Genomic DNA, 21,115 nt, shown 5'->3' with positions numbered 1-21,115 from the left:
CATCTGTGTTCTTCAGTGATATTGGCCTGTCATTTTCTTTTCTTTTCTTTTTTTTCGTGTGTGCTTCTCTATCTGGTTTTGCTCTCAGCGTGATGGTGGCCTCATAGAATGAGCTTGAGAGTGTTCCTCCCTCTGTATTTTTTTTTTGGAAGAGGTTGATAGAATCTCTAATTGTTTGATAGAATTACCCGAGAAGCCACCTGGTCCTGGACATTTTATTGGAAAATTTTAAATCACTCTTTCAGTACTTGTGATCCATCTACTCACGTTCTCTATTTCATCCTTGGTTAGTCTTGAAAGGCTGTACCTCTCAAAGAATCTGTGCATTTCTTCTAGATTGTTCATTTTATTTGCATATGGTTGTTTGTAGTAGTCTCTTATGATATTTGGAGTTCCACACAAGTGTATTCTTAATGAAACCAGCCCTGATTACCTTGTTGTGGTATGAGCATAAATGTAAGATGAGGGAGTATAAAGCAGGAAAAGTCCCTCTCACAAACAGAAGAATGCACCCTAATCCGGCTAAGGAATTTCATACAAAAGGCCACATTCTGGTGTTTCCTCACTGAAGAGTATAATCCTATTCTGTATCAGCAGGGAGGTCGTACTGAACTACTTTTATATATTTGTGCATGTGTGATGTTAAAAATGAAATTTTACCAGGAAAAATAGCCATTGGTTGTGGTCTTAAAGGCCATGGGGTACATAGAGGCCTTGGAGTGAATGTATTTCCCCTGGAAATTGCCCAGACATCTAGATTTGCTTGTCGGTGATCTCTGCTGGAGGGGTAAAGTATTTTGGTCATCTACCAGACAGATTAAACCCCAGCATGCTCAGAAAGGAAGTGAGGAAATCGGTGTTTGAATGTGTGTGCTCCTGAATTGCTCTCTGAAAGTCAGCTCTGCCTGAGTCTAAGACAGCTTCCTCTTTCACTTTCTTCAATGCGATGCAATCACTCACTAGGTAAGTTTTTCTACGTGGAGACTGAGACAGAGCCTGAACTTCTATAGGACCCTCTTCAGTAGACAAGCATGCCCTCAGCACATGGCCAGGCAGAAACATTAGGAGCCTGTGACCAAATGGGCTCCAGTCTTGGAACTGGTGGGACAGATATCTTGGAAGCTAGGTAGCATGCGTGCCTTTCGAGCTACAGTTTGACAACCACATATAATAAGGGAAAACATTTCAGGGTTTTTTAAGTGAATCCTCAGATCCAAGCTGGTCAGCTTGAGACTGTCCATTCTTCTCAGTGGTTTCTCCAGGGAACTCATACAGCCAATGCTTTCCAGAAACCAAACTAGGAGATGGAATTGGGTCCTAAATTAAGGGGCGATGCCTCAAGTTTGCCCATTTTTCTCCCTAGAGAGGAACTAAGCGCTCTGAGCCACAGATAGAGAAGCCCTGAAGGCTTTCCTACAGCTCCCATGAATGCAAGGGCTTTCCAGGGAGAACTTAAGTTCCTGATAAGAGTGCTGGTTGATGTCCACTTCAATCCATGAAGGCTGGGAAGAGGCAGCAAGCATTGTTTAAAGACAGTAGATCCAGGCTCTGTTTGCTGGCCAAGATGTAAACTATTTTGAGTACTACAGTGGGAGAAATTGGTCAGTCAACTGCAGAGCTCAGTTTGGGCTGAGGAGTGGCCAGGAAGAGCCAAGACAGATGACCCAATAGTAATAAATTCCATGCAGGCACCAAAACGCCAAACTTCAAGCAATAGCCTGAAAAGACATGTGAAGGAAAAAAAGCCTTTGATAATCACCTTTCTTAAATGCCAATTAATCCAACCTTGTCAGTGCGTAAGTAACACTCCAGTCCTGGAGGTACAAAACTCTGGGACCTGGGATTATCATTTTCTACAGAATTTGAGACTCATTAACCAAATTGAGGATGATTTCCCACAAGCTTGAAGAATGTACAAAGAGAAATGGGGGGATTGAAGCATAAAGCATTGACCAGTTTAAAGTGGTTTTGCCTCCTTAAAACAGGTTGTTGATTAATCAAACCTTGAGTTATTTTTAGAGGCAGCACTATGCATGTGCCAAAAAGGAACCTATGTTTCCAGGATGACTGCAGAACCAAGAGGGTTCAGTCTGTGAAACTCTGAGAGTAGGAATGTTGCCAGGGAAGAACTGTATGAAGTCCTTCAATACGGAAAATCTGGCTTCTAGCAGCATGAATAGCTTGCTGCTGCTGCTGCTAAGTCGCTTCAGTCATGTCCGACTCTGTGCGACCCCATAGACGGCAGCCCACCAGGCTCCTCTATCCCTGGGATTCTCCAGGCAAGAATACTGGAGTGGGTTGCCATTTCCTTCTCCAATGCATGAAAGTGAAAAGTGGAAGTGCAGTTGCACAGTCGTGCCCGACTCTTAGTGACCCCATGGATTGCAGCCTACCAGACTCCTCCGTCCGTGGGATTTTCCAGGCAAGAGTACTGGAGTGGGGTGCCATCGCCTTCTCCGATGAATAGCTTACATGAACTAATTTAAGACTAGCCAATTAGCTTCCAAGTTTGCAGTTCCCCTAAACCCTTTCATTTTACCTAAAACTCTGGATTGAGGAGACAGATTTCAGAGCCCCACTTCCTGTCTTCTTGCTCCTCCACCTTGGATTAAAGTTTGTCTCTCAAAAGCCTGTTCCATAGTATTGGCTTCTAGGTGCATCGGGCAGTGAGCCCTTGCTGGGGAACACTAGTAACTGATAGGCCTGGAATTAGATTCCTCTCTGAATTCCTCTAGATCCGATGCTGTTATACTCCTCTTGCCCTAAAGCAGGGCTTGTGTTCCTTAACACTCAAATGTATCTTGGGATAAAAGCAAGGACTCGGGATATATTCCAATACACTTCTTCAGGCACAAAGCCTTGAAGGCTATATCAATAAATGACAGGAATAAAGAAGAGAAACAGATGATAGTGACAGTAAGATCGTCTCTCTGTGCAGTGTCTAATAACCTCAATAAGAATAGCACAAAACCATCTTGGATGGCTTTTTTCCTTTAGAATTGTACTCATATCTCAGATATTGTGACTTGGGTTGTAGATCACTGTAGTAAAGTTAAAATTGCCATAGAGTAAATCATTAGGAATTTGGGGGGTTCCCAGTGCTTATAAAAGTTTTTAATCCTATTGTACACTTACTAGAAGATGTCTAAGAAATGCACATAGCTTAATTACAAGTGTGTTACAATAGTAACAAAGACAACTGATCAGAGCACCATAAGAAATAAAATAAGGAAAGAGTTTAAAATATTTAAAGAATTAACAATATATGGAACAGGGACCCCAAGTGAATACATGATGTTGGGAAAATGATGCCATAGACGTGTTCAATGCATGGTTTACCATAAACTTTCAGTTTGTAATGAAACACAGTATTTGTGACGCATGATTACATGCAGTACAATGTTTGAAAAATATGCCTGTCAATCAATTAAAACAAGTCATGAAAAGAGACTGACTCTGGCTTTTGAAAAGGATGGAGCAGCATTTTTCTCTGGGAGCACACCTCATTCTGCCCCCTGCCTTCTGTGTTATTTTCCCCATCTCAGATCAAGTCTGGGACATGAAACTGTAAGGTTTGCATTAGGGACACTGCTCAAGAGTTTGCTTGGATGTGGTGTTCCCCAGGAATCTTTTAATCCAAGAGAGAGCCAAATATGGGCCCCCATAAGTGGAGACTGGAGAGACAACCACCATAAAATACAGGTCATTCAGAGACCTGCCCAAACTTTCTCTCAGGTCTAAAATGCCCAGACAGGACATTCCCTCTTATAAGCCTTGTAGTTCTCTGTGAGGTCAAAGTCTCATTCTAAGAAGAATGGCCTCAGTTCAGTAGAGGGAGAATCTCACGTTGGAGAGTCAGGTCCCAGGACTGGCCAGGACCATGGTGAGGTCCCTGAGTGAAGAAAGGAGTATCACTAGACCCACAAATGAGGAGGCTTTACATACCCCTGCCCCTATTCCTAACCTCAGAGGCTCCAGGCAGAGTTATAGGGATGAGAAGCCTCTTCATTTCTGTCTGGTCTCAGCGAGGGAATGGATGGAACCCCAGTTCCTAGGAGGGTGGCATCTTGGCCATCATCACTGGGAAGATGAGGACCATCAGTGCTGATGAGAGGGTCTCTCCCACCAAGGAGGAAGGCTCATGGAGTGGCGCTCCCCCTGTCAAGGAGAGATGCACAGAGAAGTGCCCTGATTCCCCACTAGGGACTCGGAGAGGTGAGGGCTTCGTTTGGGGGCAGGAGGACTCAAGTCCTCAGTGCGAAGGGTCCTGGGCTCTGACAGACGGCATGGTGAGGAACCTAAGGGATGACCCAGGGACTGCTGAACACTGAATGACGGGTCCCCACAGAGCCCCACCCCTTCCATCATCCCTCAGAGATCATGCACAGGGCAGCCATAGCCAGAAGTGTCTCTGTAAAACTTCCGTGCTGGTTGCGAAGAGCTCGGACTGATGTTCAGCGTGTTCGTGTGGCTAAGAGTGGATTCCCAGAACTGATCTGTAGGCAAGGTGAGGACCTGAATGTGGACTCCAGGGACCATTCCCCCGTCCTGTAACAAAGATAACTCCCAAAGTCTCATCTCTGTGATCGGCAGGGGAAGGTTCCTACAACTCTCTCAGGCCGATTTCTTCGGTATATCTTGATCTAAGACATTCTGTAAGGTAAGCGATTACTTGATTCTGTAAATGAAGGAAACCTAGGCCCTAACTCCAGTCACCGGGAGAGCGCCGAGTGCGAACGAGGCATGGGGCAGTAAAGATGGCGACACAAAGCATCACCCATGCGCTCATTTCCCGGACTTCTCCCCTGCCGAACTCTAAGAGGTGAACTCTGTTTGGAGGCTTGTGGACACAGTTCGGAAAAGGGAGGAGTGTCAGACTCTGAGAGATACGAAGAAGGAGACTCTGAATGAGGACTGTAGAACACCCTGCCAGGCTTCTTCCCCCTCCCCCAACCCCACCTCTTCTGTCAGCTATCAGAGATCCTGGGTATCACAGCTTTGAGAGGTGAGGAAGAGAGGGCCCAAGCCAGCGGATGTCCCAGTGTTCCTCCAGCAATTCTTCCCACACCTAATGAAGCTGAGCCAAATTCTGTACTTTGTGGCTGAAGATAGCATTCAGTGTTCTATATGTAGTATAGAACTGGGCATCCCAGAGGGTCAGTGTATAATTCCTTGGGGTTTGTGTTCTGTATGAGGAATTTAGAGATAAATCTGTGTTTTTATGTTCTTGCTACTTTTCAAAGGTTGCTCCTCAAAGCTTATAATCTAAGTGTACCAATGACATGAGTCACACTGTTGTTTATCTGTCTTAAGGATAACAGTTTTTCTGTTGTGTAAAACAAATGGGAAAGCTTCACTCTTATTTAGTCAGCTGGTGCAAGATAACCTGGCATTTCAATATGTTATTTCCTTGGCAATATGAAAAAATTAAGCAGTGCAATATGTGGGATCAAGAAATAGAGGGAAAGTAAGATGGATGGTATTTTGTTTCCCCATCTTTTGTAGTCTGTGTTTTACAGAATTATAAGTGACCATGTATGCTTCGCTAATTCAAAAATGTAAAATTAAATTCTAAGAAATTCATCCTCATGCTCACATCCTCATGCTCAGTTATTCCCTAAACAGTAATTGAGCCTCTGCTCATAGAAGACTCCATGCTAGTACTTGGAGAGCTGAGAAAAAGAGGTAGCCACTGACCATAAAATTATAGAGTCGAGAAGCAGCTGTCATGTAAAGGAAATGGTGACATGACAGCAGTCAAATGTGAATTCCCTGATGCAAGGTAGTGGTGGGCCTCGGGAAAGGATAAGGCTTTCGGTGGGAAGTAATTATAAGTTGAGTGCATGGCGGGCTGGATTTGGCTGTGGTAATCGTGACCAGGGACCAGGTTCTCACATGGCGGGCCGCATAGTTTAAAGACAAAGCCTGGGATTGGAAACTGCCCTTAATAATTACAGGCACACTTCACTCTGTTGCATGTTGCTTTATTGTATTTCACAGGTACTGCTTTTCTTTTCTTTGTTCTTTTTCTTTACCAAATTATAAGTTTGTGTCAGTCAACCTTGCTTCCAGCAAGTCTTTCGGCTCCATGTTTCCATCACCTTTGCTCACTGCATGTCTGTGTGTCACGTTTTGATACCTCTTGCAATGTTCACACCCTCAGCAGCAAAAATGATGGACTCAGTGAAGGCTCACATAATGGTTAGCATCTTTTTTCTTGTAGCAAAGAGGTATTTCTATTTAAGATATCTATATTGTTCTGAGGCATAATGCTATTGCCCACTTAATAACCTATAGTACAGTATAACATAAATTTTATGAAAGCACTGGGAAACCAAAAAATTTGTATGACTCAATTGTGATATGGAATTTCCTTTGGGGGTTGAGACCCAAACCTGCAATATTTTCTGAATCTCCCTGTGCTTTGGGATTGTGAGTAAATCAGAGAGACATCATGTGAAACTGGCATGGAATGTGTCCTGTGCTCTTATTCCAGTACAGGAAACCCCTGTGGAGATTAGATGGTTTATTCAAGTTGTCTTATGTCTATGGAGTTTCCCAGAAATCAGAGTGGCTATGGAGTTTCCCAGAAATCAGAGTGGCACTCCCCTGAGGTGGGATGATGCCTTAAAGCCACTAGACTGGCGCACTCTGCCCTCGATGGGGGAGCCAGAGCCCACGCCACTAAAAAATAATAATAATTGAAATCAAGTTATCTTGACTGTAATTTGGCAAACAATAGGGAAGGAATAGACACTTGTGGGTGGTTAAATGAATGAAAGAGGGAGTGCTTTATGAAAAAGGGCAAGTGAGAGATAGGTAAGTTTGGGGCCCTTGAAACATTTTGGAGCTTTGTGTTACATCCACTGAGGGTGTCTACCTCATGGTGACCTTCAGTGGCATACTCTTAACTGGGATATGCTAGTTTTCCTTGCTAACCAGTATTTTTCTGATTTATTTATTGATGAGTTTGGAGATAAGTCTACTCCTGTGAAATGACCACCACAGTTTATGCCATAAACATATCCATTACCTCCAAAATTTCCCTCTCATCCTTTTTTAAGTTTATTTTTTATCAGAGTTTAGTTGCTTTACAATATTGTGTTGTTTCTGCCATACATCAACATGACTCGGCCATAGGTATGCATATGTCCCCTCCCCTTGGAACATTCCCCCACCTCCCACTCCTTCCCACCCGTCTAGGTTATCACAGAGCACCAGTTTGGGCTCCCTGCATCACACAGCAAATCCCCATTGGCTGTCGATGTTCCATATGGTAATGTGTATGTTTCAGTATTACTCTCGGTTTGTCCCTCCCTCTCGTCCACCCCTGTGTCACCAAGTCTGTCCTCTATGTCTGCATCTCCATCCTGCCCAGCAAATACATTTTCAATGCTGTCTCCTAGATTCCATGTATATGTGTCAGGATACGATGTTTATATTTCTCTTTCTGACTTTCTTCACTCTGTATAATAGGCCCTAGGTTCACCCATTACATTGGAACTCACTCAAATATGGTCTTTTTATGGCTGTGTAATACTTCATTGTATACAGAAACCAGAGCTTCTTTGTCCATTCGGCGATGGACATCTAGGTTGCTTCTGTGGCCTATCTGTTGTAAATAGTGTGGCAATGAATATTGGAGTACATGTGTCTTATTCAGTTATGGTTTCCTAAGGGTTTATGCTCAGTAGTGGGATGGTTGAGTCATGTGGTAGTTTTAGTCCAAATTTTTAAGGAAACTTCATATTCTTCTCCATAGAGGCTGTATCAATTTACATTCCCACCAACAATGCAAGAGAGTTCCCTTTTCTCCACACCCTCTCCAGCATTTATTGTTTATAATCTTTTTGATGACGGCCATTTTGACAGATGCCATCTCACCCTTTATGTTTTGTATTTGTGATAAGAACACTTTCCGTAAGATTTGACCTCTTAGAGAGTGTACAACCTCTTAGAGAGTGTACAATATAGTAGTCTTAACTATAATCTCTATATTATGTAGTAGATCCCTAGAACTTATTCATTTTGTATAATTAAACTTTGTAACTTTTGATTAATACTGAGAATTGAAATACTGCCTGCTGTATCAGTGAATAAACACTGTCAGTTATTGACAGTTGCAGCCACCACGGATGGTGAACCCTGAGGGAACACAGGATGTAAAAATACAGGATACGGGCCCCAGATATGTGAAGTTCATATCAAAGGAATGATTTCAGTGAGCCCCGATTCTTGCATCTTTCCATATATGGAAAAGGGCTAAATTCCTTAACCAGGGTTATCTGGTTCTCCTTCATTTATCATAATCTTTTGATATTCAGACTACCTGCCCTTTGTTGCAAAACTTCTATGTAACCTGGCTCCTCCCCTCCCTTCTTTGGAGCAGTTCTCTCAGGGTTACTCGAGACGCTGCCTCCTGGGTTGAAGTCCTAAACGTTTGTACCAAAGAGAACATACCTGTCAGCTTTTAGGCTGTGAATGTTTTTTATTTTTTCTTTTAATTTATTTATTTTAATTGGAGGCTAATTACTTTACAATATTGTAGTGGCTTTTGCCATACATTGACATGAATCAGCCATGGGTGTACATTGTTCCCTTTCCTGAGCCCCCCTCCCACCTGCCTCCCCATCCCGTATCTCAGGGTCATCCCAGTGCACCACCCTGAGCACCCTGTCTCATGTATAGACTGTGAATGTTTTTTAAGTCTACAATTCCATCACATTCACCCTCCCATAGACCATGGCAACCACCACTCTACTCTGTTTTTGTGACTTTGACCATTTTAGATTCTTCATATAAATGACATGCAGTATTTGTCCTTCTGTGTCTGGCTTATTTCACTGTAGCAGAAGGTCTTCTAGGTTTATGCACGTTGTCATAACTGGAGAGGTTAGTTTCTTTTTAAGGCTGAATGGTGCTCCATTATATGTATATTTTGCATCTTCTTTATCCATTCATCTGTCACTGGACACCTAGGCTGCTTCCCTTTCTTGGCCATTGTGAGTAGTGCTGCAATGAACATGGGAGTGCAGAGCTCTCTTCGAGGTCCTGAGTTCAGTTACTTTGTATAGTAGTGGAATTGCGGAAAGTATTATGATTTATTTTTGACTTTTTGAGGAACTGCTATACTGTTTTCCCTGCAAATTGGCTGTACCAATTTATATTCCTACCAGCAGTGTTGAATATGTATAGTTTACTAAGAAATTTGCAAACTGTCTTCCAAAGTGGCTCTACCATTTTGCATCACCACCACTGAGGAATGAGAGTTCTTGTTGATTCACGTCCTTACCAGCATTTGGTATTATCGGTCCTTTGAAAGCTGGCCATTCTGAAAGGCATGTCGTGGTATCTGCTTGTTTTTTTAATTTGCAGTTCCCTAATGGTATATGATGTGGAGCATCTTTCCATATGCTTGTTTGCCATCTCTGTATCTTCCAGTGTGAGGTATCTATTCCTATCTTTTGTCCATTTTTTATTAGATGTTAGTTTTCTTCTTATTAATATTAAGAGTTCTTTGTATATTTTGGATTAGAGCCTTCATCAGATATGTTTTTTGCAAAAATTTTCTCCAAGATTATGGCTCATCTACTTGTTCTCTTGGTGTAGTTTTATAGAGCAGAAATTTAAAGGGAATGAAATGTAGCTTATCAATTTTTTCTTTCATGGATCCCCATCACTTTTTTCTGTGGTGATATTTTGTTGATTGGTTTGCTATGTGGCACATGGGATCTTAATTCCCCAAGCAGGGTTTGAATTCACAGCCCTTGCACTGGAGGCACAGTGTTTGTAAAATTTTAACTTTTTTATTTTGTGTTGGGGTATAGCAAATTAACAATATTGTGACAGTTTTCAGGTGAACAGTGAAGGGACTCAGCCATACATATACACGTATCCACTCTCCCCCAAACCTCCATCAATACTGCCACATAATACTAAGCAGAGTTCCCTGTGTTACACGGTACATCCTTGTTGCTTATCCATTTTAAATATAGCAGTGTGTACCTGTCCATCAGAAATCCCCTAACTATCCCTGTCCCACATCCTTCCCCAGCGGCAACCATAAATTTGTTCTCTGAAACTGTAAGTCTTTCTATTTTGTAGTTCAATTCATTTGTATCATCTCTTTTAAAATTATACATTTAAGATATGTCATATAATATTTCTCCTTCTCTGTCTGAGTCACTTCAGTCAGTATGATGTTCTCTAGGTCCATCATGTTGCAGATTGGCGGTTGCCACAAAAGGGGATTGGAGGATGGATGAAATGTGTGTAAATGACCAAATGGCATAAACATTCACAAAGTTCACTTACAAAATAAAGAAGCCCTAGTGTTCTTGCCTGGAGAATCCCAGGGACAGGGGAGCCTGGTGTGCTGCCGTCTATGGGGTCGCACAGAGTCGGACACGACTGAAGCGACATAGCAGCAGCAGCAGCAGGGATATAATGTACAGCATGGTAACTGTAGTTAATCATTGCTGTTGTTAAGTTGCCAAGTGGTTTCCTACTCTCTGCAACCCCATGAATTGTAGCTTGTCAGCCTCCTCTGTCTTTGGAATTTTCCATGCAAGAATACTGGATTGGGTTGCCGTGTCCTCCTCCAGGGCATCTTCCCGACCCAGGAATTGAACCCGCATTTCCTGCATCAACAGGAAGATTCTTTACCACTGAGCCACCAGGGAAGCACATAGTTAATACTACTGTCTTGTATATGTGAAAGTTCCTGAGAGAATATATATGTTTTTAAAGCAAACTATAGTTGTTGTGGGCTTCCCTGGTGGCTCAGATGGCAAAGAATCTGCCTGCAATGTAGGAGACCTGGGTTTGATCACTTAGTCAGGAAGATCCCCTGTTGAAGGGAATGGTTACCCACTCCAGTGGGTAATTCTTACTTGGAGAACTCCATCGATAGAGGAGCCTGGCGGGCTACCCTCCTTAGGGTCAAAAAGAGTTGAACAAGACTGAGCAACTAACACTTTCACTTCATTTTCATAGTTGATGTACAATATTTTATGTTTCAGGGACACAGCAAAGTGATTCACAATTTGTAAATGTTATGTTCCATTTATAGTTGTTATAAAATATTGGCTATATCCCCTTTGTTTTGCAATATATCCTTGTAGCTTATCTATTTTATACATATGAGTTTGCACCTCTTAATCTTCTATCCCTGCCCTTACCCTCCCCCTTGCCGCTCTCCCCTGGTAACCACTACTAGCTTGTTCTCTGTATCTGTCCGTCTGCTTCATCTCCCTAGTCTGTTTTATTTTTTAATTCTCCATATAAATGGAATTATACAGCATTTGTCTTCCTCTCTCTCACATATTTCAGATAACATAATGCCTTCCAATCAATCCATGTTCTTGAAAATGGCAAAACTTCATTCTTTTTTATGACTGAGTAATATTCCATTGTGTGTGTGTGGATCTTTTCAAATTAGTGGGTTTTTTTTTTTTCATTTTTAGCAGTAATTTAAAAGTAAGTTGAGCACCAAAGAATTGATGCTTTTGAACTGTGTTGTTGGAGAAGACTCTTGAGAGTCCCTTGGACTACAAGGAGATCCAACCAGTCCATTCTGAAGGAGATCAGCCCTGGGATTTCTTTGGAAGGAGTGATGCTAAAGCTGAAACTCCAATACTTTGGCCACCTCATGTGAAGAGTTGATTCATTGGAAAAGTCTCTGATGCTGGGAGGGATTGGGGGCAGGAGGAGAAGGGGAGGACAGAGGGTGAGATGGCTGGATGGCATCACCGACTGCATGGATGTGAGTCTGAGTGAACTGCGGGAGTTGGTGATGGACAGGGAGGCCTGGCGTGCTGCAATTCATGAGGTCGCAAAGAGTTGGACACGACTGACTGAACTGAACTGAAAGTTTTTTCAAGCTTTAATGCAGGTTATTCTGACTTTAAGGTAGCATCACATGGCATACTTCTGAGTACATTCCTGAAAAATTCTTTTGTACTTATTTCTGTTTTATAGATCTATGCAACCTATGCCACTGGGGAGGCTATCATCTGGGTTCGGATCATGTAGCAGTGAACAAATGGATATAAGAACTTTAGAAATCATGAAAGCAAGAGACCACAGTGATCTTAGAGTAGCAAACCAAGTGTTGCCATTAGTGTTCATGTCTGGATGATAAATTCTGTTGCAAATGCACCCTTAGGTAGTGTGAACAGGTAGTTTTTAGGGAAATGAATTGTAAGAGAGAATACACTGCCTCAATAGGGTCTGCCACACTTTTTCATAATTGTGGTTTGCCAATGAAATGTATCATCCCCAACTGGACCTGTAGAATATTGTGCTGGAAGGTCCCTGGCCACATCTCCAAGTATTAATCCATTTCAGCGCCACAGTCTGTGCATTTTGTCTGACTCCTCACTGTCTCAGTGTGTATTCAAATTCCAGTCAAAACTCCTGATTATCTGGTGGCTGGGAAGGACTATCTCTTCATCTCACACTGGCTCTGCCAGTCACAGGTGGCTTCTTAATAAACTGGGAGGTTGGACTGGGGTGGGGTCATGGCAGAGAGTAGATGAGGCTGGAGGGAAGGGGTGACGAGCAGTGGAAACCCTTAGACTCAGACAAGCATCGAGTACCTGACGGAGACCATCCAAATTAGTGGGTTCTTTTTTTTTTTTTTTTTTTTTTCAGATATATACCAGGGAGTGAGATTGCTGGGTCATGTGTTAGTTCTCTTTTTAGATTTTCAGGACCCTCCTTACTGTTATCCATGGTGGCTGCACCAATTGACATTCCCAACAACAGTGTACAGATCATGTCCTCATGCTCACCAACATTTGTTACTTCTGTTCCTTTTGGATGATAGCCCTTCTGATAGGTATAAGATAATACCTCATTGTGGTTTAAATTTGCATTCATATGATGATTAATGATGTTGAACATCTTTTCATGTGCCTCTTACCAGCTGTATGTCTTCTTTAGAAAACTGTGTATTTAAGTCTTCTGCCCGTCTTTTTCTTGATTTTTTTTTAAACTGTTATATCAACTGTTTATATATTTTGGATATTAACCCCTTATTGGTTACATCATTGGCAAATATTTTGTCCCATGTAGTAGGTTAGCTTTTCATATTGTTGATGGTTTCCTTTCCTGTGCAAAAGCTTTTAACTTTAATTTGCTTATATTTCCCTAGCTTTAGGAGACAGATATAAAAAACTGTTGTTATGATTTATGTCAAAGGGTGTTCTGCACATATTATCTTCTAAGAAGAGTTTTATGGTTTCCACTCTTATAGCTAGGTCTTTAATCCCTTTTCAGTTTACTTTTGTATATAGTGTTAGAGAATATACTGATCTCATTAGTTGAGAGCTACATGTCTAAGAATGAGATTAGAGCGTAAATACAATTTGGTAATGTCAGAAAATTAAATGTGCTTTTACATTTGAGCCAGTAATTCAGTGTTTTCAGAAATTAACTCTGAAGAGACATCCACAACCATATGAAAATACGTAAATGCCTGTGCCCACGTTAATTGAGGGAACATGATATATCCACAGAGTGGAGTACTATGAAGCTATAAAAAGGAATGAGTACAATTTTGTAAAGTAATATGAAGTGCTTCCATGATAGATATAGATATATAAAAGAATGTGGGAGTTTGGGGCTAATGTCGATGATACCAAGTCCAGTGCCTTCCCATTCTGGTATGAGGAGGCTTTGAGAGCTGAAGAAGAGAGACCCAGAGCCAGAGCTGCAGCCAGGGCTCCTATGGTGCCAGGGCCAGTGCACTTTCTGGAGCATGTCCAAGTTTCCTCCCACCCCTAGTGAAATCTGAGCAGATACTTCACATTGCTTTTCAAGAAAGCAGGCAATCTTCCCACTAGCGGAGGGCCACGGTGGGGCTCATGGAAATTCAGCATATAAAGTATTTGTGTTCCTATATAATATGCACAAATTGGAAGTTTTTCTTTTCTCTGTTTTTAAATGTTGTTCCCTTTAATTAAAGATGTGTTTGGCTTCAAAGTCCAAGTATACTAATGGCATAGCTCCCACATGTACTGCATATTATCAAGTCGAAAAATAAGAAATTTCGTTATCGCATAGCACAGACTGAAATCCTTGAATCATTTCTTGTCACTTGGAACAAGATAACATGATATTGGAATATGGATTTTTTTGTGAAAATGGTAATTTTTCCACAGTGAAGTCTGTGATTATCAGATGCAGAAAAAAGTCTTAAGAGGCATTCACTTCTTCGTTTGTTTTATTTGCTTTAGTCTTTCTTTGTAAAATTGAAGTTTATTTACCTGGATTGGCTTCGCTTATTTAAGACTGTGGGAGAAGTGAAATCCCAGTAAATTGCTTTCTTGCACACTTGCACTGTAATTGTTCAAATATCAATTTAGCATCTGCTCTTTGGAAGGCTTCTGGGTGGTTTTGGGGATGCTAAGAAAAATAAACTCAACCCCTTCTTATAGAATTCTAGAGTCTAAGAGCAGCATTCATATAAAGTAGCTGGTGAACTGAGATCTAGGGGCCTAATAAAAATGAGGTGTAAGGAGGTGAGGGGATTGAGGGCTTCCTCATGAGGAGTCTAGTGTAAATACACTGAGGCAAGGCACTTGGAGACTTTAGGACAATAAAAGTCTGGCAGTGGAAGGTAGTTTTAAGTTAGGCTACAGGGCGAGCCCACCAGGGAGGCTGTGGAAACACTGAATAGGGGTCAGACCCTCAGATGGCGGGTCTCAAAGTTGAGAGACTTAAGCCTGGAATGGAAAACTACCCTGAACAATTGCTTTGGAATTATGGGGCTTCCCAGATGGCTCAGTGGTAAAGAACTCGCCCACCAATGCAGGAGACATGGGTTCAATCCCTGGGTCAGGAAGCTGCCCCTGGAGGAGGAAATGGCTACGCAATCCAGTATTCTTGCCTGGAGAATGCCATGGACAGAGCAATCTGTTCAGTCCATGGGGTAGTAAAGGGTCAGACACGACCAAGTGACTAAACAGCAACATGAGTAGACTAGAGAGAAATCCCCCCTGGGGAGGGAATGGAATGTGCCCTGTGCTCCTGCCCCAGTGCCCGTGAACACAGTGCACAACCTAGATGTTTCATGCACATCATCTCCAAGGAGATTCTGTGACATAAAAGTAATAGTAGAATGAAACCGGAAACTCAGAAGCCAGTGGGATGACACTCTTTGCTGTGAGTCGTGGAAACAGAGCTCATTTTATTGAAAGGGCATTCCATTCAGCGTTTTTGGCTACATTGATAATTCCACCAAAGTCTGTGAGGTGAGTCTCTTTTAGGTGATGGTGAAAGAGATGAAGATAGGGGCTTATTTTAGTTACTTATTTATTTGGCTATGCTTGGTCTTAACTTTGACACGCAGGATCCTTGATCTTCCTTGCAGCCTGAGAGTTCTTTAGTTGCAGCATGAGGAATGATTCAGTTGTGGTATATAGGCTCTTTAGTCGTGGCATGTGAACTATTAGTTGCAACAAAGCTGTGGCATGTGGGACGTAGTTCCCTGATCAGCAGTGGAACCCAGGCCTCCTGCATTGGGGGTGCAGAGTCTTAACCCCTGGACCACTAAGGAGGTCTCTAGGAGTTGTACAGATGAAAGAGCAGCCGGGAAGGAAGACAGAATTAGTCTCAGAATCAAATTTAGATTCTTTGAATTTCGTTCAGTTAAAAAAGTACCCCCACACTCAAAATACGATCTAGTGGTGGAAATGAAAGATTCTTTCTAAACAGCATTTTGGACTGATTTGGTGTTTCATGTCCGAGAATGCCACAGATTCTCTGACATCTCCTAGATTTAAAAGATTCTTCAGGGTCGGTGGTATCCTCCAGGATGAAAATAATCATACTCATAGTAAAAACAGATATTGTGTAAAGTCTCAGTGTGGTCCAGGCACTGTGCCAGGTGCTTTAGCTACATGCCACTAGCCCTACAAAAGCCACTTCACCTGAGGCTCCCCGAGTTTGGGGATGGACCCAAGTCCTCACAACTGATAAGAGACAGAGCTGAGACTAGAGCGCTGGTCTGAATTGGTCCAGAGCATGTACCGTTCCACTTGTCCCGGCCTGAGGTGCTCATGAGTCAGTTAGTTCACTGTCTTCTAGCACTCCAACATGTATCTTGAGTGACGGAAAGGACTCTGTGATGAAAACACTGGGATGGAATACATAGCCAAGGCAATACAAACACCAAAATAATTAAGAGGTGTGAATAAAGGAGAGAAGGAGATAATGCTCAGGTAGCATATGATCACCTGCATGTGCAAATTCAGACACCCTCAAGTGATCGAGGGCTTTCAAGATTATCTGGCGCTATCCTTCTATGTAGAATGTAAATATTTTATTGTTTTAATTAAAAAAATTATTTCTATTTATTTTTTGACTGCTCTGGGTCTTAGTTGTGACACTTGGAATCTTTGTTGCCACATGCAGGGTCTTTGGTTGTGGAATGTGAGATTTTAGTTGTGGCACCAGAACTCTTAGTTGTTGGATGTGAGATTTTTAGTTGTGGCATGTGGAATCAAGTTACCTGACTAGGGATCAAACCGAGGACCCCTGCATTGGGAGCGCATAACCACTGGAGCAACAGGGAGGTGTCGAGAGTAAATATTTTAGAACTACCCTAAATCTGGTGACTCAGATGGTACAGAATGCGCCTGCAATGCGGGAGACCTGGGTTCGATCTCTGGGTTGGGCACAATCCCTGGTGGAGGGCATGTAACACACTTCAGTATTCTTGCCTGGAGATTCTGCATGGACAGAGGAGCCTGGCAGGCTACAGTACATGGGGTCCCAAAGAGTGGGACATGACTGAGTGATTAAGCACACACCCTAAATCTGGCTGAAGAGCAGGAATATATCCCCTCTATCTCTTTGACATCATAACATCTGTCCTGAGTTCCTTAATTTCTGCTGCATTTTCCTAATCTTACATCACTTTTGGGACTGAGACCCGTTTTCTCCAAGATTTGCTAGAGGGTAACTGCTCACTGTTTGTAGGAATATGCATTCCCCCAGAAGCCTTTGATCGAGGGACAGAAGCTGATATGGGAACCTCCAGGAAGGAGGACTAAGGAGACAATCAACCCTGATAATAGTGGTGACCCAAAGACTAAGAAGAGGAATCTTAGCTCAGTAGAAGGAGCAGTCCCAGGCTGTGGTAGATGTAGTGAGGATGCTAAGCAAGAGGAATCAGAAGGACTCAAGTTGCATCCCCACTGTCTATTCTCAGAGGCCCTGATGGACTAGGATCACATGAGGATCATCCTGACTTCCAACTTGGAATTCTCAGGAGACTAGGACCTTCATGTAAGACAAGAAGCTTCATAAAACAGAGAATAGAGTTACAGGATTTGTCAGGTGTCAATGTGAGGACCTGAAAGTGGACTCACAGTAGCACACAGTATAAAAGGTGCCCGATGTTTTAAGGAGCCAAGGTAAGGACCTTGAATGATGATCCCAGTGAACTCGGGATGGAAAAAAACCCTACTGAGCTCTCAGCACTGGGTATCCCCTTGGAGGGAGGTGGACTGAGGCATCCTTTCACTTGCTTCTGGATCATGTGGAGGTCTAAAGTGTCTGTAGCAGAATAGCAGAGAGAAGGGTGCCCAGGCTCCGCCAGGACTTGACATGGTAATACGAAAGATGAGCTGAGAGGACCCCACTGCCGGGACCTGCTGTCACGTCAGTAAATCCAAAGCAGGGCTGAGAGGATGCAGAGGAAAAGTCTTAAGGCTTCTGTTCTTCCTCTGTGGGATTCTGTGGGGACAGGCTGAGCAGGAAAACAGGAGGCTTGTGGGTTCCTAGGGCAGTGTCCTCAAGGACACCTGCAGAGGTGGCCTTTGATTAGGCCAAGGTAGAATCTCCCTGTTTTAAGGTGCTCATGTCACCTCATTCTCCATCCTCCAGGTGCCCCAATCTCCTGTCTATTGGCCCAGAATCCTGCCTGCGGTCCCTGACCACAGCCATCATGCCCCGTCGGCAGAAGAGTAAGGTCCGTGCTCGTGAGAAACGTCACCAGGCCTGATCTGAGACCCAGGGTCTTCATGATCAGGCCACCACATCTCGGGGAGAAGAAACCACCTCCTCCTCCCCTCCTGATTCAAAGAGTGCTCCCTCAAGCTCGTCTGCTGCTGGCACCCCCAAGGGGCCTCAGGGGGCCCAAGGCACCACCAGTGCTGCTGCAGGTGCTATACCCAAAAGATCTGGTGGTGGTGGCGCAGCACGCTCGAGATCTGGTGTAGGTGCCGAGGGCCAAGTTCAGGGAGGTGAAAATTCCTCCCAGGCTTCAGCTGCTGCGGCGAGCTCTCACACAGATCTTCTGACCAAGAAGGCACAGATGTTGGTGCAGCACATGCTGTGTAAGTATAAGATGAGGGAGCTCATTAAGAGGTCTGAAATGCTGAAGGCAATCAGTGGAAGGTACATGAAGCAATTCCCAGAGATCCTCAGCAGGGCCTCTGAGCACATGGAGGTTGTGTTTGGCCTGGTGCTGAAGGAAGTTAGACCCAACAGTCACTGCTATACCCTGGTGAGCAACCTAGATCTCAGCGACAGTGAGTCTATGAGAGGTGACTTGGGGCTGCCGAAGAATGGTCTTATGATGCCTCTGCTGAGTTTCATCTACCTGAATGGCCCCCGTATCTCTGAGGAGCACATCTGGAAGTTCCTGAATATTCTGGGCATCTATGATGGAAGAAGGCACTTCATCTTTGGAGACACCAGGAAGCTCATCACAGAAGATCTGGTGCGGGAAGAGTACCTGGAGTACCGCCAGGTGCCCGGCAGCAATCCCCCTCGCTATGAGTTCTTCTGGGGTCCTAAAGCGCTTACAGAAACCAACAAGAATAAAGTCATGGAGTTTTTGGCCAAGGTCAATGATACGGTCCCTGATGCCTTCCTGGCGCAATATGAGGAGTCTTTCAGACAGGAAGTAAAGAGCACCGGGACCAGATCTGCAGCCAGGGTTGACACTTCTGCCTCGGTCATGGCTGGCACTTCTGCCTCAGTCATGGCTGCCACTTCTGCCTCGGGCATGGCTGCCACTTCTGCCCTGGGCATGGCTGACTTTTCTGCTTCAGGCATGGCTGGCATGTCAGCCTGGGTTACTGCAGGCATGTCTGCCTCGGTCTGGGATAGCCGTTCTGCTGCAGCCCAGGCTCAGTATCTTGCCTCAGCCAGGCCTGGCATTTCTACTGCAGCCAGCGCTGGCCCTTCTGCCTCGGCCAGTGCCCACGCTAGGGCCGTATCCAGCCACTCATCTCGCCCCTAGTGTGGTCGGAAGGCCGTTCTTCACTTTGTGGTCAGAAAGGCCTGTCAACCCGTGTTCCTGTTGATTCCCCCCCCTAGTTTTCAGTTCTTTCTTTTTTCAACAGAAACTTTATTTAGGTTCATGATACAAGTATTTGAGTAAAATGGGTCACACACAGTTTGCTGTTTGTCAGATTTATGAGTAACAATTTTGTTTTTTGAAATGCATATTGGAAATCCTCATATCACTTTTGTGATCCCGGATGAGAATAACATCACTTTAGGATAAGAATATCCTTAGAAATGTGAAAGACACCACACTAATAGAAGCTCAGAACATAGATACATAGAGAGATAGCCAAAAGTTCTTCAAGTTTTGGTTTGCTTTACTCTGTTTAGTCTCCCTTTTTGTAAATATAAAAGATATATGCTTGGATCTGCTTATGGTTTTCAAGAATGTTTGAGAATATAAATTAAAGCAAATGATTTGTTTGTGGCTCTTCTTTTACACAAACATTAATTGAGCATCTGCTTTTAAGAAGTCTTTCATGCCTGTATTGGCGATGTTTAGTCAAAGAAACTCCCAGTTTCTGCCCATTCACTTATAGTTTCCAGGGAAGCTGTCATTCTATGGAAGAGGCTGAGAGACTCTCTACTTCAAGAAGAACAAAAAAGAAGCAGGGTAAAGAGCGGGTGGAGAGAATATATTACTTTGGTTTCATTGCTAAGCAGAATTTTGGCTGATTGGGGAGGTTGGGTTATTTTTTTTTTTTCTTTCAGTTAGAACGCTGCATAGTTTCTGACATCTGATAGATGCAAAAAAAGAAAAGAAACCCAGCTGATGTAACATCTGAGGTCAAGATCATCGTAATAACTGGGATTGCCCCTAATTTCTCAATAGAGACAGGTTCTGTGACAGATGCTTTCGATAAATACATATATTCCACCAGTCTGACAAGGCAGGGTTTATCAAACTCACTTCACAGGGGAGAACCCAAGGCTCATAGAGTTAGAGTTTGGTTTTGTGCCAAAATACTTAAGGCTGGTAAATGACAGACCTAGGACTAGACTCCTGCCCTAAACTACTCTAGCGTACATACTGTTCTTCTCCCCCCACCCTGAGACATACCCTTGTCTTGTCTTTTAAACAAGTACTTTTAACATTTGATATTTCATTTCCCTTGTGGCTCAGCTGGTAAAGAATCCTCCTGCAATGCGGGAGACCTGGGTTCGATCCCTGGGTTGGGAAGGTCCCCTGGAGAAGGGAAAAGCTACCCACTCCAGTATTCTGGCCTGGAGAATTCCATGGACTCCATGGACTGTACAGTCCATGGGGTCACAAAGAGTCGGACGTGACTTTCACTTTCACATGGTAATTCTCTCTTTTGGACTTCCCTGATGGCCCAGGGAAGTCCAGATGGTAAAAGCCTCTGCCAGCAATGCAGGAGACCCTATTTAGATCCCTGGGTTGGGAAGATCCCCTGGAGAAGGAAATGGCAACCCACTCCAGTACTCTTGCCTGGAAAATCTGATGGACAGAGGAGCCTGATAGGCTATAGCCCATGGGGTCACAAAGAGTCGGACATGACTGAGCAACTTCACTTTCACTTTTCACTTGTCCTTTTTCTTATTTATTTATTTGGCTGTGCTAGATGTTAGTTGCAGCACATGGGGTCTACTTCCCTGACCAGGGATCGAACCTGGGCTCCCTGCATCGGGCGCCTGAGGTGTTAGCCACTGGACCACCAGGAAAGTCCCCACCCTGTAACTTTTATTTCAGTGTTTTTCTCAGTACTTCAAAATTTGTCCTAGGTGATAAAAAAAGAATGTCCTTTTGCTCAAGCTCCTGGATCAGAATGTGTAGCCAGAGCAGTAAGAA

The 21,115-nt window shown here is 43.5% G+C and overlaps 1 protein-coding gene across 1 annotated transcript; it reads left to right on the top strand.

The window, feature by feature from the left end:
• The first annotated feature begins 17,940 nt into the window (after window positions 1–17,940).
• Window positions 17,941–19,719, top strand: LOC129638776 (melanoma-associated antigen B4-like). Its single transcript, XM_055563437.1, has one exon. The coding sequence runs from the start codon at window positions 18,326–18,328 to the stop codon at window positions 19,256–19,258; it is 933 nt and encodes a 310-aa protein (XP_055419412.1). The 5' UTR covers window positions 17,941–18,325; the 3' UTR covers window positions 19,259–19,719.
• Window positions 19,720–21,115: the final 1,396 nt, after the last annotated feature.

This window comes from Bubalus kerabau, chromosome X (genome assembly GCF_029407905.1).
Source record: "Bubalus kerabau isolate K-KA32 ecotype Philippines breed swamp buffalo chromosome X, PCC_UOA_SB_1v2, whole genome shotgun sequence".
NCBI classification, from domain to species: domain Eukaryota; kingdom Metazoa; phylum Chordata; class Mammalia; order Artiodactyla; family Bovidae; genus Bubalus; species Bubalus kerabau.
Note: the sequence above shows the minus strand (reverse complement) of the source record. Positions and strands in the feature narration are given on the sequence as shown.

Coding starts and splice junctions, on each gene's coding strand:
- LOC129638776 (XM_055563437.1), top strand. CDS start 18,326: ATGTTGGTGCAGCACATGCTGTGTAAGTATAAGATGAGGGAGCTCATT.